At 41.7% G+C, this 24,457-nt stretch overlaps 1 protein-coding gene across 2 annotated transcripts in view; it reads right to left on the bottom strand.

Moving 5' to 3' along the window:
* The window catches only part of LOC137031496 (complement C3-like), a 46,666-nt gene extending 25,925 nt beyond the window's left edge, over positions 1-20,741 (bottom strand). Inside the window, exons 1-21 of one of the 2 annotated variants that reach the window (XM_067402484.1) lie at positions 20,527-20,741; positions 20,258-20,453; positions 20,004-20,172; positions 19,748-19,821; positions 19,483-19,571; positions 19,192-19,274; positions 19,004-19,091; positions 5,966-6,068; positions 5,714-5,834; positions 5,474-5,589; positions 5,173-5,319; positions 4,831-5,034; positions 4,499-4,690; positions 4,272-4,424; positions 4,068-4,197; positions 3,871-3,915; positions 2,087-2,192; positions 1,794-1,882; positions 1,546-1,685; positions 1,150-1,362; positions 980-1,040 (exon numbers count right to left, since the gene is read on the bottom strand). In XM_067402484.1, coding sequence (XP_067258585.1) covers positions 980-1,040; positions 1,150-1,362; positions 1,546-1,685; positions 1,794-1,882; positions 2,087-2,192; positions 3,871-3,915; positions 4,068-4,197; positions 4,272-4,424; positions 4,499-4,690; positions 4,831-5,034; positions 5,173-5,319; positions 5,474-5,589; positions 5,714-5,834; positions 5,966-6,068; positions 19,004-19,091; positions 19,192-19,274; positions 19,483-19,571; positions 19,748-19,821; positions 20,004-20,172; positions 20,258-20,453; positions 20,527-20,597 — 2,590 coding nt within the window. In that variant the 5' untranslated portion in view covers positions 20,598-20,741. Of the gene's footprint in view, positions 1-979; positions 1,041-1,149; positions 1,363-1,545; positions 1,686-1,793; positions 1,883-2,086; positions 2,193-3,870; positions 3,916-4,067; positions 4,198-4,271; positions 4,425-4,498; positions 4,691-4,830; positions 5,035-5,172; positions 5,320-5,473; positions 5,590-5,713; positions 5,835-5,965; positions 6,069-15,481; positions 15,559-19,003; positions 19,092-19,191; positions 19,275-19,482; positions 19,572-19,747; positions 19,822-20,003; positions 20,173-20,257; positions 20,454-20,526 lie in introns of those variants that run through there. The other variant, XM_067402485.1, reaches the window with a different exon arrangement.
* Between the last annotated feature and the right edge of the window lie 3,716 nt (positions 20,742-24,457).

Here is a 24,457-nt window from a genome sequence, read left to right as displayed (position 1 = left end):
AAACATACTAGAAACACGTTTAATCATGCAATCACTAATGTATGCGATTAACGCCATGAAACAGGAAGTTGTTGTAACTCACGCATACAATGTCCAATCTGCTGCAAACTTCATATGTTTAATAGTCCTGGCCTGAAGACATCTATATGACAATATTCAGTTACGGTCAAAGCACCACCTTTTGGCAGCAGGAAGTGTGGCAATTTGAAATGACTTGGCCATAATTCTCCTATATTTACTCGCTTACATGCATGTCACTGCTTTCCTGATGCCAACGGGTGGTGGTGAGCCCGGGTGCGAGGGCCCTTTCATCGCTGCTTGAAGCTTTAATATGAGGTTGGAATTTCACAAAAAGTAATGTAAAAGTCTAAAGAGTGAAAGGCTTCCTCAGATGCTGCCTGCATTAAGCGTGAAGGACACCTGACACTCTAATGAGGAGTCTTCTACATCTTTCCTGAAGGACTTCAACCTGCTGGCGGGTGAGTACTTGATGGATTAGGCTAGATTTGACTAACCTTACCCTACCTGAATAATCCTAGGGTTAAAGGAACACTCCACTTTTTTTGAAAATAGGCTCATTTTCCAGCTCCCTTAGAGTTAAACAGTTGAGTTTTACCGTTTTCAAATCCATTCAGCTGATCTCCAGGTCTGGCGGTACCACTTTTAGCATAGCTTATCATAGTTCATTGAATTTACTAAGAATGACAGAAAATTTTTTAGGCCGATATGGCTAGGAACTATATTCTCATTCTGGCATAATAATCAAGAAACTTTGCTGCTGTACCATGGGTGCAGCAGGCACAATGATATTACGCACTGCCTGTGACCCCCTGCTTGCACAGGGAGTGTGCCTTGCAACCATGGAGACATTTGTGAGAGGCACTGCGTAATTTCATTGCTCCTGCTGCACTCATGGTACGGCAGCAAAGTTCCTTGATTATTACTACACAATGAGAGTATAGTTGACAGTAAATCTCACCATTCTTAACGGGATTGAGCTCCACGTTTTTGGTATGTAATGGAACCAGCACACCTTCAGACTGAAAGAGAGAGAGAAAGAGAGAGAGAGATCATCTATTCAAATAATGATTATTATATCAACAAATGACCAAATCAAATGAAAAGTGACAGAAGTCTCATCAGACGTACCGCCACCTTCAGGCTCTTTCTCACTCCATCAGTGTGGACAGAATCATATGCTAAAGCTTTCACCTCAATCATGTGATCTCCCAGTGTCATGGGAATAATCACATATGAAACCGCTATGCTGGAGCCTTGGTCAACGTTTACTGTTGTTCTGTATTTGCCTTTCTTATTGGCAGGGCTGCAAACATCTGGTGCCTCCATAAACTCCACTCGCACCTGGAGAAAACAGGAGACCGAGACACAAATCACTTCAATACCTAGAGGAAACTGAACCAAATATGAAATGTGTAATGACAGGATATTACTGATAATTACTAAGAAATAATTACTATGATGAACATGGTTTTAATACCATAAACCATAAATCTGACTGTATTTTTAATATCAAATCAGATCTACCTTCTGCTTCCTTGGTGTAAAGTTGTGAATAATGGCCTTGATTTCCAGTTGTTCTCCGCGCAAAGCTGAATAAGGCATCTTGAGGTCAATGAAAAAACTCTTAGAAACGACAATCTCCTCAGGTTCTGCCAAACAGATGCCTTTTAGGACAAACACACACAGACACACAGAAGGATTTAAAGCAACAACTCCATGATGATAATGATGTTTTCCAGACCATGTATTCTGTGTTTACCGCTTCATCTTACCAAGTGTTGGTGACAGACTGACAGCCAAGATCTGCCATGTAGTAATAGAGTCTTTCAGGTAGATCACTTTATCTGTGACTGGTGCTGGACTGGAATATGAGGAAAATACAAGAAAAACTGTTGAAGTACTCATCTAATGGTTGTTTACCATCAGACTGACACACACACACACACACACACACACACACACACACATTGTGTCACCAACAGCTCACGATGAATAATATTGTCAATTATTTTCTAAGATGTGAATGAGGCTCAACTCAGCTTTTGTCTAAAAGTCTCCTACTCACCAATTCTCACATAGATCAATCTCTTCCCAAAGCCAACTCTCAGGGAACAGAGTACGTGACACAATGTCATCAGAGTCTGTATAATATTCGTCATCATCATCATCACCTGAAAGAAAAAAAAAATGTGACAATAGACCTAATAGAGCAAAAGGACAAAATAATCAAGTCAAGTAAAAATGTATTAGGGGCTCCAAGTCCTTATGGTCCTAAAACCCTATTATCAATTATTCATTTTCTGAGAGTTTATTGGGGGAAGAAAAACATTTGTTACAGAACACAAATAAACACAGATTTATTATTTTATTTTACCCCCATGTCATATTTTTTTACCACCACCATATCCCTTTAGGGGCTCTAGACATCAGCTGCATTATTACTAGTGTGACCGGCCAACTACACCACCTGGGTTTTTATACCCAAGGAAATAATTTAACATAGCAACACAAATTTGTTACCAATAGGTGGATGATTAGAGACACAGGCAAAGGATTACAAAGATGAGGCAGCTTTATTAAAGTGCACAAAAGTTAAAAACTGTCACATTTTCTCACAAGGGCTCAATATTCACAGGTCACAAAAACAACAAACAAAAGACACTTTACAAAAACTACAATATACATGAACACAAAATAAAGAATTTTAAAGGAGGGAGATTGTCTGCTGTAAACCTCAATTCTGACACCACGCTTAATAAACCATAAACCAAAACACTCCAACCTATGAAGCACGGCACTCAATGTGGACACCATTAAAAGAGCAGCCAAACTCCTCCCCTTTTTCTGTAAAATACAAAAAGGAAATACAACACAACATCAACACTAAATTAGCTGGTATTGACCAGCCTCAAATAAACGGTTCACAAAACAAAAAAAGACAAACTAAATTTATTAATCCAATCAGTCACACTAGAATAACTAAAATTTAGAATAACAAAGAAGTTGTCAGTGTTTACAATTCAAAACAAAAACAAACAAACAAACAAACAAACAAAACAGCCAAAGAATGGCTTTGCTTGACGCAAGTGCACTCACTCCACGCCGAGCGATATTCTGGGCCCACAGTTACACACACACACGCGCGCACACACACACACACACACACACACACACACACACACACACACACACACACACCAAAGTTGACCGGATTGAAACCGAGGCAAGGCAGCAGTGTGTTACCCTTGGCAATGTAAATCAACCTGCCAAACAAAAATAGCAGAATTACTTATAAAAATAATAAAAATAGACAAGCAACATACTCTCGTACATACCAGGAGATGTTCACAGCACGGTATAAGCATGGTTGCTGATCATAGCGTGCAGCTAGTTTTTCGTCGACAAACTACACATAAATACTCAGTAAATAAATATTCACTGAAGAAGAATCCACTCTTAAACAAACCTGAAACTGGGGGCAGCCTACGCGCAGCAGCATGAAGCAGAGACGGCACACCAAACATCATTCCATTCATAAATGGCGAACTCCCGTAAAGACGCGGTACTGATGTCAACACATCCCAGGTAACAAACGCCCTCCTATTTTATAACATAAAACTCCAGTCCTGACAGGTTCACTGATTTTACCTGACATCACCCAATGAACAACCGAGGGTATACTTCACACTGCTACACTAGCATATTCTGATGATCCTCAAGATTATGTTTCCTTGTTTCCGATACAGAGTCCATTCAAGCCACAATGATAGATAAACAACATATCTAAAAGCAGAGCTCTATAACATGTTTAATCTTTAAAAGGGTTGAATCATAAGTACTGTTTCTCACCCAGTGATCTCCGTCTTCTTTTTGAAAGGGAGGGACACTCCGGCACTAGAGGAAAGTTCATTAGAAACAAATCAGCATATGACACTCTAATGTGTGAGGGGGAAATTCACTGCAATTCAACTTGGTGCAGTGCTATTCCAGCGCCGATCATACAAACATAAAACTGAAAGAAAAAAAATACAAATACAGATAAATACTTGTTCTGGTGTTTGTTCCTCCTGCAGTGCTGGACTCAAACATCAGACCTGCATCACTGAAAACCCCCATACTGTCCCTTCCACCTCCTGCCGTACAGCCGGTGTCATGTTTCTCTATAATATTCCAGATCTAGAGGAGCAAAAAGACACCAATTATGTAAGTTTTATGCCAGAAACATCTGCTGTCTGAAGAAGGTCATTCACCTTCATCTGAGTGAGTCTGTTCTTGTTAAGGACATTAACAGCCTTGTCCACCGCCACCAGCCCAACTTGAGCTCCTGGATCTCCAGTTATCTGCAGCTTGACCTCATCTCCTGGGCTATAGGTATACATCTTGTCCTTCACCTGAAGCTTGAGCTGTCATTAAGACGAGAGATGATGCGTCAGTAAAACAGATCCAGTTGAGCCATTTCTTGTGATAGTTGACCCACCGTTCCCATGCACGTGTCCTTCACGTCGACCCAGACAGAATCAGACACCACCTCAGACGAGCCCACATGGTAATAAGCCACGAAGCGGAAGGACGGCACCATGTCTTTGGTTACAGGTAGAGACAGAGTCAACAGAGATTGTCCTCTCCTCTTAAACCTTTCTGCTTGAATGATCTGACCTTTACTCAAGATCTGAAAATGAGGCAGACAAGTTAACAGTATTTATGACATTAATATGGTTTCAAACACAAGCTGTGGTAGTAATCAAATATTGACACAATAAATTCATATATTTGTGGTGCAGCTGAATAAGAAATAACCATAATCTTTACCATGTAGGTGAAATCTTGATCTCTGACTCCTGGACTATATCCCATATACAGATTGACTGTCATTTGATCACCGATCTGAAGCTCTGCTGCATCAGTGCCGATGTGCAGGTAGTTCTTAGAGTTGTCTTTGGGAACATAAGCCTGAGCCGTCATCTTCTTCACTGCCTGCTGTCCATCTCTTAATTGTGGATCTTTAGTCTTTGCCTGTAAAGAATAAATACAGTTTTCTAATGTGCTGCGTACAATATACTCCATTGATTGTTCAAAATCTGTTAACTGATCTACTTTCCAATAGTTCACCAGTGAAACTGACTGAACATTAGTTGAGTTTGCAGGTCTTACAGTGATCTCCAGTGTAGAAGATCCTCCTGGAGTGTTGACAGTAAGCTTGCTAATACCATTGGCTCTTGTTAGACTTCTGACCGCTCCAGGATTGACCTCCAATTCCACATTTTCAGCAGGTGTCTGGTCAGGATTTGTTACATACACCTGTTATAGAGACACCTGTTATACACCTGTTATACTATATATACATGTGTATATATATATATATATATATATATATATATATATATATATATATATATATATACACACATGTATAATTTAAACACACCCCTGCTTTCTATTCAATGCTTTATACCGAGACAGTGAAGGGCATTCCAGGTTTGAAGAATTGTGGTGTTTTTTTGAAGTGGATGGTGTACGGTGATGTCACAATCTGAATGCCTCTCCTTTCTGCTTCCACCATTTCACTGCCTGAAACACACACACACACACACACACACACACACACACACACACACACGATCAGCGTCTCATATACACTCACGTATATGCATGTAAATGTGTATTCAGATGTACAGTATCTGTTGAGTCTTACCACTCTCTGTTAAAACACTGACTGAAACATAGATTGATCGTCCAACCAGCTGGTTAATGTCTGGATAGGTCTTAGTGATCATCTCCCTGGTCAGTTCTGCAGTACCTTCTCCTTTCATTATCTATTCATATATGAGAAAGACATCAATCTACAAGACGCAGTAAAAATCTATTTAATGTTTTATTTACATCATCCTCTAGGTGAAGATAAATTAGATTGATCCAAACTTATAAACTGTTTAATGTTTCTCACCTGAACTCTTTGAAGAGATGCAGGAATACTTGTTTTCTTCTCATCGATCATCACACCAAACACCACAAATGCATTTCCTTCTACCTCCTGTCCAAACAGGTACCTATAAAAACATACAATTTCTGCTGTAAAAAACTGAATGGTGATGATGATTGTGCTTGATCCACCTCTGCTTTCATTACATAAAAAAAGCATCTTGAACGTTTGTCTTTTTTGACAGTCATACAGGTTTTCAATGACATGAGGGTGTGTAATTTTCATTTTTTTGACTATTTTGAACTATTAAGGAGCCTTTTTTCTGTTCTGACAGAATTTACTTTTGCTGGTGTAACCCAGAGGTTTTCAAAGTCAAAGAGTGGCAAATTAAACATGTTACAAAAGTTATTAGTCAAGAGCAATTAGTGATTTTTTCCCCCATTTTCTTTTGTTGTCAGATTAAAGGGTTAATTCACCCAAAAATGAAAATTCTGTCATTAATTACTCACCCTCATGTTATTCCAAACCTGTAATACTTTTGTTCATCTTCAGAACACAAATTAAGATCATTTTGATGAAATTCTGTCCCTCCATAGACTGCCTTTGCAACAGAAATGCTGACGCTTCAAAAAGTTAATTCAAGGAATTGATCTCTTGAATTGAATTTAGGCATTTATTCACTTATAAACATTCATCAACTCACACATCATTGTGGGGCCAGTGAAATTGTTGGCAGGGCAAGAAAAAATTTGAACCACTGGCCAACCGGGCCAGCAGAAAAAATCCTTAGCTTTGAGCCCTGAATAAGGTTCATTCTCATGTGCACTAGCTCTATACTCCTATAGACCTTCTTAAAGGATTAGTTCACTTTCAAATAAACTTTTCCTGATAATTTACTCACTCCCATGTCATCCAAGATGTTCATGTCTTTCTTTCTTCAGTCGAAAAAAATAAAAACGTTTTTGATTAAAACATTCTAGGATAATTCTCCTTATGGTGGACTTCAATGGCCTCCATTCCTCTTTAAAATAAAAAAAAAAGTATCAGCTGTATGCAAAGTGAACCACATTTGGTTTTTGACCACTGAAAATGTGTACAATTGACCAATTTACTCATGGAGCCACATTAAGATCTCCATGTCTCTGGGATTGGATCATCAAGGGACTTTAAAATGAAGATACTAAAAGGAAAGTTTGTTAAGAACCAGAATCTAAAAGGATATGAACATATCTTAAATACTTCTTGAGTTACAGCAAACTCACAAGAAGTGCTTTTTGCCCTTTTTGAACTGTGACTGTTGACATATAATGAAACAGAGATCACTAAAGTCAACAGATTTTACTAATAGACCTACCAATGTGTGTGTAAAAATAAAATAATGCTGCTGCCATCTTTGTAAAGTCATTTTTACACCCCAGTAAATTCGCTCCAAATCTCAGATGAAAATGGTAATTTTAACCCCCTCTACAAAATAGTGGATTACTGAGTACATGTACATCTGTGACATCAATATCTATGTTTGTCTTTCAACAGAAAAAATATTAACAGAATCAAAAATTTAACACAGAATAACGTTGCTGTTATTGTTTAATGCATCAATGGCTATTTTTAGCCAAGCTTTAAGTGATGAAAATGTTTACCATTATCTTTAGTCAACTAATGCAGTTAGCTAATGTTACACAATACAACGTTACTGTAACGTGTTCCCATTCAGTCGGTCACGTTCGACGTACGTCGGACAGACCGACGAATAGGAATCTCGCTAGAGAGGCCAATCTACTTCGAGTGTAACTAAAACGAGCCAATGCACTTTGGCATGCAATCATATGCATCAGCTGCTCGCCTCGCAGCACGGGTATATAATGAGCAGCAGTTGCGTTGCATCTTCAGCTTTTCGCTTCGGAGCCGAACGGTGTTTGTTCCTGTTCTCTGCAAGCTAGTGTCTGCTAGAAGACGAGTCAAGCTTTTTGGTTGAACTTCTCTTTTTTTCCGAGTGCGGGCGAACAGCACAGCAGCGGGGTCGAAGTCCTCTCTTTTTCTGTTTTTGTTTCGTTTGCCGTTTTTGAGCAAATAGCTGTTTGACAGCGTCAGAAGGCTGTTCTCACGGCCGGTACGGTGCGCTTTTGAGCGCTGAAAAGCCGTTTTTACGGCTGGTAAGAGTGAGCGCCTTCAAAGAGAGAGAAAGCACATGACAGGCTGCACACAATCCCTGTCTGTGTTGCGGTGGCCGTTCCCCTGCGTGCTTCAGCACTTGGAAAAGAGTAAAGTCCCTGAAAGAGCTTACACAAGTAGATTCGCGTCTTTTTAAAGACGACATCCTACTTGTGTTTCTGGATGCGATCGTTCCTGTCCTCACTGACGGCCACGATCACCGTTTCACATGTCTGGGCGCGTGATGAAATGATGATCGTGGGTGTTCATGTTTTCATATGAGAACATGATCACGTCGACACGCCGGTCGTGACTCTTCTTTCTCCGGGAAGCTTGAGTCCCCTCTGTTGTTGGCCAGCTGCCGCTTGTGTGTAAAAGCACAGCCGCGGGTCTGCCCGACACTCTGGGAGACCGTGGAGATCAACGAGAGCAAACCTCTTGCTCCTCTGCGTGTCGTGTGCCGTCGAGCTGCCGGGCTGCAGAGCGGGTTGTCACGGCAACCCAGCGCTCGCTCGGCGCTCTAGATGCGCGGTTCCCTTGCGTAATCTCCATAGTAGCGCCCTCTCTGGTGCACCAGAAGAGGTCTACTTTGCTGATATGGCTTGGGTGACATGAGGTTGAGGGGTTCCTTCGGGGAACCAACCCCCTAGGGCCCCTCCCTCTCTAGCGCATTGCAAGCTGTGCAGTTTCTGGATTGGATTGCTGGTCCTTTTCATAGGGGAACCTAGCATTTCATTCAGAGCTCCAGCTGAGGGACAGACGTCGATTGCAGCATCGGAGAGAGTGCTGTTATGCTCTGGAAATGAGGGTGACGCTGCCCACTGTAATGGTGTGTGCTTATGCTGACTCAGATTCAGAGTTTACAGCCATGCTTTCCTGGGTCTTCCAGATGTGCATGGAAAACTTGGCAGTATGGGGGTATATTGGTGCCATAAATATGGAATGCCAAAGGTGCCAATCTGCATAAGTTTTTCCTCTCTCACTACCCTCTTGGATGGGGTGGCTGTACACAGACCACACCCACCCTGCATGTGAGGCCAAGGCACTCTTTTTGCATGAGGGAAGTTCTGTGCTGGGGTTGAGCTGCGCTTGTTGACTAACCGTGATCAAAGTCACGGCGCAGGCCCTCAGCCAGACGATGTCCACCTCCGTGGTCCAGAAGTGCCCCCTGGCTTACCGTGTGAGGTGTGAGAGGTTGTCAAGCTAACTGCTTTCTCAATGCTCCCATCTTACCATGTGGCCTTTCGGTGACACTGTCGAGGACTGAGCCCAGCAGTTCTCCTCAGTTAGTAGCGGATCGGGGAGCTTCCCATGACAAACCATTGAGTTCCTCTTGGGCTCCCCCTCAGTCTGCTCGTCGCCAAGGGTGTCGTCCCCTGCAAGAAACTTCGGCCCAGCAGGCTCTGCTGTATCCATTGCGGGGAGATGACGCCTCCCGTCTCTGCAGCTGTTTAACTGGTTGGTGAGAATCACCCCTGAGACGGGCGACCCAGAGATGGGTGGGGCTGCTCTTCCACCCCTGGAGGAGGGCCAGGTGGTAAATCCTTTATTGGGTTTGTTTCTGTTCCGCCACTGACCCAAGAGGCAGCGGTACCCAAATTTTAAAGAGCAGTTCCTCCATTTCCAGGTCTGAAGAGGGTTTGGAGAGCAGTGGGAGGAGAAAAACCTCACCACTCTCATCCCCCTCTTCTGTCGCCAGCAGACAGCAGCGAGCAGCGGGCAGCCAAAGCCTCGACTGCTCCCTCTGTCCATCCGTGGAGCCAGGTAAGTGTTGCCTAGCACACTGTGACGCCGCTTCGGGCCGCCTCACAAAGAGAGCCCCCCGAGCCGCGTCCCTGTGTTCCACCTCGCTGCCCTGCTGCGGGTACACCGGTGGTCCCTTTGGTCCTGCTTGTACGGTCTCTGCGAGCCGGGTTAGCGCTCCCCAGTCCGTCTCGCTGGCTCCTTCGGACCATCAGGGTCGGCTTTGCGATTCAGTTCGCCCGGCTCCCCCCAAGTTCAGGGACGTCCTCTTCACTACAGTGAAAGATGCCGATGCCCCTGTCCTGCGTGCGGAGATCGCAGTCCTACTGGCGAAGGACGCGATAGAGCCGGTCCCTCCAGCCGATTTGAGGTCAGGGTTCTACAGCCCCTACTTCATTGTACCCAAGAAAAGCGGCGGGTTACGACCGATCTTGGACCTGCGAGTTTTGAATCGGAGCCTCCACAAGCTACCATTCAAAATGCTCATGCAGAAACGCATTTTCGAGTGCATCCGTCCCCGAGATTGGTTTGCAGCGATTGACCTGAAGGACGCGTACTTCCATGTTTCAATTCTTCCGCGACACAGGCCATTCCTGAGATTCGCGTTCGAAGGTCGAGCATATCAGTACAGAGTCCTACCCTTCGGGCTGGCCCTGTCTCCCCGCGTCTTCACGAAAGTCGTGGAGGGAGCCCTTGTTCCCATGAGAGAACAGGGTGTTCGCATTCTCAACTATCTCGACGACTGGCTCATTCTAGCACAGTCCCGGGATCAGTTGTGCAAACACAGGGATTTGGTGCTCAGACACCTCAGCCAGTTGGGGCTTCAGGTCAACTGGGAAAAGAGCAAACTCGCCCCGGTGCAGAGGATCTCTTTTCTCGGTATGGAGTTAGATTCGGTCGAGCAGATAGCACGCCTCACAGAGGAACGTGCTCGGTCGGTGTTGAACTGCCTGAATACATTCAATGGCAGGACAGTGGTCCCACTGAAGTTCTTTCAGAGGCTCCTGGGGCATATGGCGGCTGCAGCGGCTGTAACACCGCTCGGTCTGCTTCATATGAGACCGCTTCAGCACTGGCTTCACGGCCGAGTCCCGAGATGGGCGTGGCAGCGCGGCACATTCCGGGTGCCAATCACTCAGGAGTGCCGCCGAACCTTCAGTCCGTGGTCGGACCCCTTGTTTCTTCGGGCAGGAGTGCCCCTAGAACAGGTGTCCCGGCATGCTGTGGTGTTCACAGATGCTTCTGCCACCGGCTGGGGTGCCACGTAATACGGGCATGCAGTCTCAGGGGTTTGGACGGGACCCCATCTGCATTGGCACATCAATTGCCTCGAGTTGCTGGCAGTACGCCTTGCTCTGAGCCGCCTCAAAGGCCTGCTTCAGGGCAAGCATGTACTGGTCCGTATAGACAACACTGCGACCGTTGCGTACATCAACCGTCAAGGTGGTCTACGCTCCCGTCGCATGTCGCAACTCGCCCGCCATCTCCTCCTGTGGAGTCGGAAGCATCTGAGGTCGCTTCGCGCCATTCATGTTCCCGGTGTGCTCAACCGTGTGGCCGACGAGCTATCACGAGCTGCGCTGCCAGGAGAGTGGCGACTCCACCCCCCAGGTGGTTCAGCTGATCTGGAGAGAATTCGGAGAGGCTCAGGTAGACCTGTTTGCCTCACCAGAAACCTCCCACTGCCAGTTGTTTTACTCTCTGACTGAGGGGACACTCGGGACAGATGCACTGGCTCACAGCTGGCCCCGGGGCCTGCGCACATATGCGTTTCCCCCAGTGAGCCTACTTGCACAGACCCTGTGCTAAGTCAGGGAGGACGAGGAGCAGGTCTTGTTAGTTGCGCCTTACTGGCCCAACCGGACCTGGTTCCCAGAAATCTCACTCCTCGCAACAGCCCCTCCCTGGCCCATCCCTCTGAGGAAAGACCTTCTTTCTCAGAGACGGGGCACTCTTTGGCACCCGCGTCCAGACCTCTGGAAACTCCATGTCTGGTCCCTTGGACGGGATGCGGAGGTTCTAGGTGACTTACCCCCTGAGGTACTTAACACCATCACTTCGGCACGTGCACTGTCTACGAGACGTGCTTACGCCTCAAAGTGGAACCTGTTCGTCGAGTGGTGCTCTTCTCGCCGGGAAGACCCCCGAAGATGCTCGATCAGAGTCGTGCTTTCCTTCTTGCAGTAGGGTTGGAGCGTAGGCTGTCCCCCCTCAACCCTCAAAGTCCATACTGCTGCTATATCTGCTTACCACGACCACTTAGATGGCAAATCTGTTGGTCAGCACGACCTGTTCATCAGGCTCCTTAGGGGGGCGAGACGGTTAAATCCTTCTCGTCCCCTCTCCATACCCTCTTGGGACCTCACTCTGGTGCTGAGAGCACTTCAGATTGCTCCCTTTGAGCCTTTGCTGTCAGCAGACTTAAAGATTCTGTCTATGAAGACTTTGCTGCTGGTGGCATTGGCCTCCATCAAGAGGGTAGGGGACCTGCAGTCATTTTCGGTCGACGAATCGTGCCTGGAGTTCGGGCCGGGTGATAGCCACGTGGTACTAAGACCCCGGCCTGGCTATGTGCCCAAGGTTCCTACCACTCCCTTCAGGGACCAGGTGGTGAGCCTGCAAGCGCTGCCCTCGGAGGAGGCAGACCCAGCCCTGGCTTTACTCTGTCCAGTCCGCGCTTTGCGACTGTACATAGACAGAACCTAAAGCCTCAGGACCTCAGACCAGCTCTTGTCTGTTATGGAGGCCAGCAGAGGGGAAAGGCTATCTCCAAGCAGAGGATGGCCCACTGGATAGTGGATGCCATCGCCCTGGCTTACCAAGCTCAGGGCGTGCCCTGCCCGCTCAGGTTGCATGCTCACTCCACGAGAGGTGTCGCATCCTCCTGGGCGCTGGCTCGTGGCGCCTCGCTGACAGACATTTGTAGAGCTGCGGGCTGGGCGACACCTAACACGTTCGCTAGATACTATAGCCTTCGTGTCGAGCCGGTCTCCTCCCATGTTCTCGCCACAGGTCAGAGGCACGGAGAGGCCCCGGCTTAGTGTCGGCTTGCTGCGCTACATGCGCTTCTTTTCTCCAGAGAGTCCCTACAAGGCAGACCCTGTCGAGTCCTCCGATATCCCTTCGGCAGCCGACGTGGCGGAGCGTCTGGCGCCAGGCCTATACTCCGTTGTATCCTTGAGAACCGGGTTTAGGCTGGGTTCCATATGTGTGACCCTACGGGGATCCCATATGGTTGGTTCCACGGTTGCTCCTAAACGAAGCCCGTGTCTTTCCCTCTGGGAGAACCTACCCTTCATCAGGTCGGAGTCACCCCAGCTCTTCCATATGTAGCACAGCGATACAGGGTTAGTCCATATGTACTTCTCCACATAACTCCTTCGGGGAAGGATGTGGCTTCCGCAGCGTTCCTTTCCCAGCGAAGGGTACGCTTTCCCAGCGTTATCCAATAGTCTCACTGAATGGGTTTTGGGGAACAGCAGTGATCAACTCTCTCTGTGTTAGCCCTGTCCCACCATCCTCAGGCAAGGGGGTTCAGGTGGCTTACAACAGAGCGCTGGAAGGGGGCAGCTCCTGTGGCGCTTTGGTAGGGATTCCTATTCGTCGGTCTGTCCAACGTACGTCGAACGTGACCGACTGAATGGGAACGTCTCGGTTACAAAGGTAACCCTCGTTCCCTGAAGGAGGGAACGGAGACGTACGTCCCGTCGCCACATTCGCTGTACCCCGTTGATGCTGCCGCCTATCCGGTTCGGCTCCTCAGCGAAAACCTGAAGATGCAACGCACCTGCTGCTCATTATATACCCGCGCTGCGAGGAGAGCAGCTGATGCATATGATTGCATGCCAATGTGCATTGGCTCGTTTTAGTTACACTCGAAGTAGATTGGCCTCTCTAGCGAGATTCCTATTCGTCGGTCTGTCCGACGTACGTCTCCGTTCCCTCCTTCAGGGAACGAGGGTTACCTTTGTAACCGAGACGTTACTAATTGCATTTTTCAGCTGACTAGATGGCTAAATACCTAATGTGAACTGCTACTTTCCTAACTATAGCCTACAGAACATTTAGAAATGAAATGCAAATAAAACTTTCTCCACTAAACGCATACCAAAACGCTAAGTTGATAGCTCCTATATATTTAAACAATGACAGAGCCACAATGCTAGCTCAAATTATGTTACATCATACCTAATCAGTTAAAATAAAGAAATACAAATAATTTGATAGTGAAAAAAACATTATTCACAAAATGTTTGCTGCATTTCAAAGAGTTGCTAGTTGATATCCAGCCCTATCACTTCACTGCTTTAATGCAGGTGTCATGTCTTTTTCAGATATCTAAACACTTTAAAGGTGCCCTAGAACTTTTTTTAAAAATATGTAATATAAGTCTAAGGTGTCCCCTGAATGTATCTGTGAAGTTTCAGCTCAAAATACCCCATCGATTTTTTTTAATTCATTTTTTTAACTGCCTATTTTTGGGCATAATTAGAAATGAGCCGATTCAAGGTGTGGCCCTTTAAATCTCGTGCTTCACGCTCTAAAGGGGGTCGCACACCGGACGCGAAGCTCGGCGCCGCGCCGCGCAGCGCCACGCCGCGTCTCAGGTATCTCACACCGGACGCGCACATTCTATACGCGCGAGCTCAATTTTGAATCGGCTTCTGACAGAAGAGCTGCACGATGAAAGCTTACTTTATTTATTTTTTATTTGTATTGAATAATAGCTGACTTTTGAAGGTTCATTAATGAAGATCACATTATGTCTGTTATTGTTTTGTTGTATCGGTTGTCTAGGCAACTATGTTACATTGTAGCAATATTATTTAACTAACGTTAACTAGCTAGTCCGAGTAAAAACGTAGCAAAAGTTATTTCGGTAACACTTTACAATAAAGTTTCATTTGTTATCATAGTTAATGTATTAGATTAACTAACATGAACTATGAGCATTTGTTACAGTATTTATTAAGCTTTGTTAACTTAATGTTAGTTAAAAAACAGTTGTTCTTTGTTCATGTTAGTTCAGTGTAACTAATGTTACTGTAAATACAACTTTGATTTTAATAATGTATTAGTAAATGTTGTAATTAACTTAAAGATTGATAAAGGATGTATTCGTGCAGTTCATTATTAGTTCATGATAACTATGTATAATAATATATAATATATTTAATATTTCGTATTTTGTGTGGATTTCACAGTACTAAAGAATATTAACTTCTAAATTATGCAGTATTCAACAGACATAATTACATTATATTATATATTTATCCAATGTAGACTATGAAGGTTTTTGAATGCCCTGTTTTTATGTCCTCCTCAAAAAGATCAAATATTGACGGACAACAAAGTAAACTCCTGCACTGCTACTTTTACGTCGAAGACTGAAAAATAGAGGCAATCGAATTTGCCTGTGCTTTGTTATTTCGCATCACTGAGGTTAGTGTATGGAAAAATGGCACAAAAGAGCAAAATAATATATTAGAAAGGGCTACGTTTATTATACATTTTCCCCAAATATGTTTAGACCTTACTCAAGCTGTTGAACTCAGAATATAAAACAAGTGTATCTTGTAGCACAGGGTGAAATCAGTATGTACATTGACGATTTGAGGGAAATATAATATAAATTTAATATAAAACCTTGAAATGGCGCTCTGTGGTGCGGCAGGATTTTGAACAACTTCCTGAGTCGTAGCTGGGCGCCGCGGACAGGCGCCGAATGTCGCCGCCGGTGTGCGTACTCTCATAGAAAACAATGTGTTCGAATTTTAAAGACGTGGCGCGGCGCCGAGCTACGCGTCCGGTGTGCGACCCCCTTAAACAACATAAAAAAAGGGTAACACTTTACAATAACAGTACATGAATAACTATGAACTAATACCTGAGTTAATAGTTACTTCAACATGAACTCATGATTAGTTGAGATATGAACTAATGAAGAGTGATCCTTAACTACGACAGGAGTCATAGGGATTCATGCATGAAAACAGAAGCCTTAACTATGCGTTAATACATGTTTGATAATTAATGCATTAATTAACATTTAGGGTAAACTAAATCAAACAGTCTCTATAAGAAGGAATAATACATATTTTGACTTTGAAATAAATTTAAACAATTTATTCTTGTCAGAATTTAAACTACTGACATCAGCAGCTTCATTATAAACATTACTGAAAGGCACAGGATTAGTTTGTAATTATTTTCACTGACCCTCCCTATCAAACATATAAAATACTAAATACACTATTTATCTTAAAAGGTCTTAATCTGTTTTGTGATATTCTTTCCTATCAAACTAAACTACTGTGACTTACATCAGTTCCTGAGGAATCGGTTCTCAAAAAAATAACCAAACAGGAAACATGAACTAAGGTAAGGGAGTGTTTGCTAGGATCAGATGCAAAGTTCACTCTCCATCCAGACGCAGGCCGTGATCATATACTGTACCTCCATTCTCTGACTTTTTGAAAAGTCACACAACATCACTTAACTGGGCTGAATACTTATATAGTTGTGTTAGTACAAGTGTATTTGATAGTAAGTTAATGATAATCATGAGCTGAATTTGATAAGTTGTTAACAGTGAATTAATTATGATTGTGCCCCCTCAAGTAAAGTCATGACATAAGTATACATTAACAAACCATTAGTTGATGTTAGTATATGCTTAGTTAATAATGAGTTAATTATGATTGTGCCCCCTCAAGTAAAGTCATGACATGATGCACATATCACACATCATTAACTAATATATGAATAAACACTAAGAGTGCCATCCTTATTCCTTTACACCCCGGTACAAAAAAACTAAAATAAAAAGTATTTGTATTTTATTTTTATTTATATAATTAAACATATATGGACTTGAAAGCAAGCCATAAACATACCTGTAAAGACACACATAAGGCACATTTACATGTAAAATCGCGCATGTCCACAAGCTAATGTTAATCAAAGCATATACATTTAAACGACAAAAATACAAATACAGTTAATAACTGCACATAACCTCCTGAAAACCCCAATAAAACATACATGTAAATATGTCTTTAATTATTAATTCGGCTTACCAAAGCAGTCAACATTTATTAGTTTAAAATGCCAGCAACACAAACGCGCCAAGAGAACACCTAGCGTGCGCCACTAATGAGTGTCCCGCCAGAAACAAACCTTACATACTTTAGTTCCGGGAATAAACTATGACTATTTAGCTATATGACTAAATATAAATGAACTGTAAAAATCAGAAAACATTTTAGATCAAATTAAATTTATTAGTGGTAGTTAGTCTATTTTCCACATTTGATTAGACAGATCTATGTAATTAATGGCTAAATAATCATGTGCCATTGCAATTATTTGTCACAAAGCTGCAGATGGCAGATTATGATATTACAGTGTAAATTATGACAGTATTAAATCGCGTTTAATTCAAATTCAGAGTACTTCTTGTTTACTCTTATGGAGGCTGATTTATTTAGTTTACCCCTAAATGTTAATTAATGCATTAATTATCAAACATGTATTAACGCATAGTTAAGGCTGCTGTTTTCATGCATGAATCCTTATGACTCCTGTCGTAGTTAAGGATCATTCTTCATTAGTTCATATCTTAACTAATCATGAGTTCATGTTGAAGTAACTATTAATTTAGGTATTAGTTCATGGTTATTCATGTACTGTTATTGTAAAGTGTTACCAAAAAAAGTTCAAACAGCTTATATAACCCTCAAAATGGATATTTACAAAGTGTTCGTCATGCAGCATGTCTAATCGCGTAAGTAAAGTGTTTATTTTGATGTTTACATTGATTCTGAATGAGTTTGAGGCTGTGCTCCGTGGCTAACGGCTAATGCTACACTGTTGGAGAGATTTATAAAGAATGAAGTTGTGTTTATGCATTATACAGACTGCAAGTGTTTAATAATGAAAATAGCGACGGCTCTTGTCTCTGTGAATACAGTAATAAACGATGGTAACTTTAACCACATTTAACAGTACATTAGCAACATGCTAACGAAACATTTAGAAAGACTTTACAAATATCACTAAAAATATCGTTATCATGAATCATGTCAGTTATTATTGCTCCATCTGCCATTTTTTGCTATTGTCCTTCCTTACCTAGTCTGATCATATCAGCTGTGCATATCCAGACATCCTGCCCTTGTCTAATGCCTTTCATAATGTGGGAACATGGGCTGGCATATGCAAATATTGGGGGCGTACATATTAATGATCCCAACTGTTACGTAACAGTCGGTGTTATGTTGAGATTCGCCTGTTCTTCTGAGGTCTTTTAAACAAATGAGATTTATATAAGAAGGAGGAAACGATGGAGTTTGAGACTCACTGCATGTCTTTTCCATGTACTGAACTCTTGTTATTCAACTATACCGGGGTAAATTCAATTTTTGAATCTAGGGCACCTTTAATTTCCCAGTGTAGGTTAGTTCCTGGACTGAGGGAGCATCTAACCAGTGAGCAACATCTTTTGCTCCCCTTTTGATATTTGACATTTTTAATAACAGAAATAAATTATCACAATCCAACTGTGCATCAAGTGCCTCCCGTCGATGTTTTAAATGCACTCGACAACTAAACCAGAAACGTCCAAGGAACAAAGATGTCACTTAAAGTTTGATAGTGTGTCAGCTTTGATAGAGAGTGTAAGAGTAAAGTTTGAAATATGTCTCAAAAGGCCTCTCATACTTCACCATTACCAATGCACACACTTCTTGTTACCCAGGTGCTCTAATTATAAGACGTCACAGCGCCACTCAGTGGACAACAAAAACGTTACAATACTATAAATGGCTCCAACAAAACCATTTAAATATTAACCATAATTTATTAATTATTTGAAGTGTAACCACATATTTTGTGGAGCAAATCTATTGAGAAGGGACTGACAGAACATAAACAATATTCAAACTAACAGTAAAATAGATAACAACAATTCAAAAAATATACCTTCTGAGACTAAGATAAATGTCTTTGTTACTTTAGAAGTTATAATTTTATTCTATCTCAAACTCTCATGAAAAGTTTTGGTTACTCACTGTACATTATTTTGTAGTTTACACACAAATCTGTTTTAAATCAGTGTGTTCACACATTAATTTTCAAAACAGTGAAGCAGAACATATGTTGTCTTACTTGGCTTTAATGTCGACTGTCAGACTCTGATCATCCACAGAGAAGAACGACCTACTGGGATTTGATTTCACTTCAAATGTTGAAGGCACTATAAACCAAACCAAAGAAAAGACACACAAATAAATTAATTCTTTTAGTGTTTATCACATTTACACAACATACAGTTTGTTGACACACACACATCCTACCATATTCTTTGACCTCAAAGTCTGCAGTAAACGTCTTCTGAGGAGTGTTTGTGTACCGAGTGACCACCTTCCACATCCCAGTACTGAAACAAAAACATTTCAAAACATTTAAACAAATTATAAATAAGCATCATACATATATTTAATCAATCTTATAACACAGATCTATGAGTATTAGCTGTGTTGTGTGTAAATAAATTCAAAAGTTATTATCCTGAGGATGACATCATGAATCATTAAATCCAGTTCACTCAGGTTGAGCAGGTTCAGTCGTCACAGTGTTTCACACACCTGCCAATCTCAGGAATGGCGTATCCTCCAGACTTCATCCCTTTCACTGTATCCATCTTCTCTGATGAAACTGTGATGCCTTGTGGATTCTTAAGAAACACAGAAATCAGCATTAACACTGTGTTTGCTGAGATCAACAATCCAATGATGCTCATTACTGATGAAATGTCATAAATATATAATAGTATAATGTATTATACTATTATATTTTAATAATATTATATAATAATATATTATAATAGTGTGCTCTATTATAAGTGTGTACCATGATTTCCACCGTGATTCCAGTCTGACTGAGTGGTTTCATGTTGGGCATCAGAGAGAAAATCCTGTAATAAACTGCAAAAGAAATCAAAGTGAAAACTGCTACATGAGTTCAGATGTTTTCCCTCAGATTCAAACCCTGATACATGCAGCACTGATAGCAGTTTAATAATTAACAGGATTATGTAATGCTGATAACATGTTGATTAAAATTCACATTGTGTGTTATATATTTTCACGTTTTCACTGAATCTTACCTGAGCTAGCAGGCGTGTAGATGGGCTTGTCTGTCTGTACAAATATATATCCAGATTGGAATGAGACCATGACCACTTTCTCCAGAGTGCTGGATGGAAATTGAGCTTGTAGATACACATACTGCTTCTCCAGAGGATCATCAGAGAAGAAGTTCTGATCATCAGGAATCTGAATAACAGATAATCAGTCAATCTGAATGATAGCTGATAACAGAATAATGAGAATGAGACATAACTGTCTATGGAGCTCTCACCTTTATATCTGTAAGGATCTGGTAATTGTTGTCTGCAGTAAGTGTCACTGTTTTGGACAGTATCTCCTTGTCTTTTCTTGGGTGCTTCTTCACTGTGATCTTTACATCAAAAGCTCCTCCAGAGTAATCCTGAGCCTCCACAAACACGTTCTCTGAGGAACCCACTCTCAGCAAATTAGGAGCTGACAGAACAAACCTGAGGAGAACAAATCAGATCAAAAACAGATCTATAAGAAACTCTATGAGCTAACGGTGTGTTTAATACTCACAGCGGGTCACACAGTGTGAGGAGGGGTGAGGAGAGAAGAACAACAGTCAGCCACAGCAGCTTCACGTCCATCCTGTCTGTCTGTGTGTCTCTTCCTAGTGGGGTGAAAGGTGGTGACAGTTATATTACAGCGTCAGCTCGTATGTCTGAGTTAAATGAAAACCACAGAAACATCCAATTTAAAGACGTTTTCCAAAATATCTCCTCTCCCTCCCCAAAAATGGGTTAGTCCTATTGTTATTAATTACTTCAGTCAGTGACAGACAGCAGAAAGACCCAATACAATCGCAAGTCCCACCCCAGCTATAGTGAACAGAACCAATCCGAGTTGAGGCTGCTCTGAGAACAGTTGAAGTTAGAAGTTACACTGAAAGTGAGACTGATTGATGTCAGGGAAACATCTGGATAGACTGACGCGAGCAAGTAAGGAGGGGGAGGCCAGGAGAACTGCTTAATCTATATATCTATCAAAACAAGATATAACAAGACAGGTCAGTGCACTGTAGGGATGTCAGTGTGATGGGATGCCGTGCCCTGATCATTTCGGGAATAGGACACCTAGTGATATGCACAGACCTCCGCGGGGGAAGGGCGAAAGCGTTCCGGGAGCTACCGCGATACGACAGAAAAGGGTACTTTCACTTTCACAGTTAAAGAGGAGGAGCTCAAGCCCCACTTTCCATTTTTCAAAACAGTGTTTCATAAACAAGACGGGTTTCCAGGCTGGATATGACAGCCACACAACCAGATGCTGTCCATGCGGGGTGTTTGTTTGCACGGAATAGAGATGCTACAACCCACTAAGCAAAGTTATGTCCAGAAAAAACAAAATAAATAAAAACCTCAGCCACGGATCCATCCATTGGCAGTAAAAAAAACAAGTTCACACCTTTAGCCTAAACAGCTTAGCATCTGTAATTCACACAACTGTGGATTGTGAGAGAAACCAGATCTGAAGGAAAGATTTCTGGCTCAGCTGAGACTCGAACCAGAGACCTTCTTGTTGTGAGTAGACAGTGTTTCCCACTAAGGACACTTGAGCTGCTCTTTGATACAGACATAAAATACAGATATTTGTAGCATAATTATTTAAAACAAAAACTATTGCAGACTTTTGCATGTTTGCATGTGAAATAAATTAAAATAAAAAACATTTACAGGTACAAAACTAGATGATGCATACAGCAAAATCTTCAGTGAAAACTCAGTGTTTATATAATCTCCACAATGTTAAAAGAAACACTGAAACTGTCTCTTTAACTACATCAACTGTTGAAGTTTATGAGATAATTAAATGATCAAATAACTGATGATTGAGCATTTGATCAGATCAACTGCATGTAAAAGACATTAAATCTCTGAAGATCTGATTAAACAACTCCACAAACAGCATTACCAGCTTCACTTATTATTATTCTGTCACATGTCTACAGAAGCTCTTACTAAGCATTAACAGAAGTTTAGATGTTGATGTTTGTTTCATGTGAACTCACCGTTGTGGTGTTCAGTGTTTGCATTAGTTGGGCTCTTGGTTCTCGTAGTTCTTGTCTTTAGCTGCTGTAACTGTGTATTTAGGGGCCAAGCACCGAATGTACGAAGGCACCTATTGTATCCGTTGCCATTCTTTTTTTTTTTATTATTCTTCCTCTTCCGCTCTTGAGTCTATGGCAGCCCATAGAACCGTATGGTAAAAAGTTGTGAAATTTGGCACACAGTTAGAGGACAGTCGGAACTATTTCCATAGCAAATTTGGAGTCTTTATTTCAATCTTTCTAGCGCCACCAGCTGTCCGAAGTTGCGTTAATGTTTATGCTAATAACTTTTGAACCGTGAGGGCTAGAATCAAAATTCTCGATTCATGATTCCTTGAGTCAAGACGAATCGATTGCACACTATGACGTCATTTTCCACATATATCAAATTATAGGTTAGATAAAATCAATTAGAATAAAATCTAAATAAAAACAGATAAGAGTAGATAGATGAAATACATTAAATGTACAGATAAAATAAACTGATAGAATAGATGTGCATAGTGGTTAAGTGTTTGCAATTAATCTCCATGATAAATGTCCCGAGTTACATGCATGTCCACAGGCCACATTTAAGACAAAGTGTCCAACTGTTCATTTGTGGAAATGACAGGTTAATCATTGAAGTTGTGACCCTGTATAACCCTTAAAACACAAAATGCAATGCGTAATGTAAAACACAGGTAAAACACCTGTGAAAAATTAATATGGACAATTTCTTCATTGTTACAGTTCGCTGGTGTTGTAGAGACAAGACGTAAACGGATATCCACAGTTAAGGTATTTTAATGAAGGAACGCAGGCGATAACACACAGTACATTTAAATAACAACAAGATCCGACAGGGAGTGAAGGGAGTGAGTCCGTTATACAGGGAGTGCAGATGATCAGGAACAGATGCAGGTAATCCGTGATGATGGGGAGAAGACGAGGGAAGTGAGTGCAGGTGTGGAAACAGGAGGATCTTGGGAAATGGAGGAAACTGTGACATTCATATTGTGTTCTATTTTTATTTTGTAGCACAATTCTAACCAATACACTGCTTAAAACTATAATTGCTCAAAATCTGTAGTTTTACTAGTTAATAAGAAAATACATAAAATGTAATTGTCACATAATGTGTAACTGTTCAAAAATTTAATGTTGAATTTAAAAATACAAATATCTAATTATAAAGATGTTGTTTATATTACTTTTACAAGTGAAATATATTTTATATTATTTTTAATGAACAAATCTATATAAATATATTACAAAATCATATTTTGTATGCGTATGCAATGCAAAAACGCAGTTTTGCATCATGGCTATGCAATAACCTCGCCACACAACGTCATTTAGCAACTTTTAGCAACGAAACAACCCACCTTTAGCAACTTCCTCTAAAAATTAGTTGGTAACACTGATTATATGTTTCACATCTTCATATGTTTCCATTAGAAGCTGTTACTCATGAGTTTTCTCCATTTTTGCATCATTGATTCTGTGATCGATCCTGTGGTCTGTTTAAGAATGCCATGAACAAGCACTTATCCCAGCTATCAAAACCCGGCTTGACAAAGCTTCACGTACTCATCCTGGATCAGCAAACGTGCAACGGACTAAGCCAGGATGTGCTGATTAAACTAGGTCAAGCCACGCTTTTTGTTATCCTGGCTTTCTTAATTCTACTTTTGTGCAATACCCTTCAGGATTTGAGAGATTGATTTGTTTTGATTATATAATTATTAGAGATGCACCGATGTATCGGCCGACAATCAGTGTTGGTTGATAAAAGCTATTATTATCACTATCATCCATCGATTGACTGTATAAAAACAGCTGATGATCAGGACCGATTATATCCTGTCAATTAAAAGGGGACAGAAAACGTGATCGGACTGCAACTCATACTGTTTGTGAAGAAAAATTATGGAGGGGCGTATCGATACTGAGTATTGATATATTGATACTGAGGTGAGTAACGAAAATATTGATAAGCCTACTGAAACAAAAAATATCGATACTGAGGTGTTTTATTTTTTTTGTTTGTTTTTTTTACCAGGGATTTTTTTTTTTATTTAACAAGAACTTTAATGCATACATTATGCAATGAATTGGACAAATCACAAGTGATGGGATGGTTGATGCTGGGGCTCCTATGCTTCGACGCAGTTTTCAAAGCACCATTGTATCACACACTGTACCAATGATTGTATCGAAATGACAATACCACGTGATTGATGACGTTTGAAGCTTCGAACATCATGCAGTATCGGAAAGCCGATTCAGCTGGTTTGAAAAAATTGGCGCTTCACCTAAAGCATAAAAGGAAAATGCATTTATTTGAAACCATGTGTAAACAAAATATTTATCTAATAAGTTGCAGTCTTTTCTTCCACATTAATACAAGTTACATCT

This window comes from Chanodichthys erythropterus, chromosome 12 (genome assembly GCF_024489055.1).
Source record: "Chanodichthys erythropterus isolate Z2021 chromosome 12, ASM2448905v1, whole genome shotgun sequence".
NCBI classification, from domain to species: domain Eukaryota; kingdom Metazoa; phylum Chordata; class Actinopteri; order Cypriniformes; family Xenocyprididae; genus Chanodichthys; species Chanodichthys erythropterus.
Note: the sequence above shows the minus strand (reverse complement) of the source record. Positions and strands in the feature narration are given on the sequence as shown.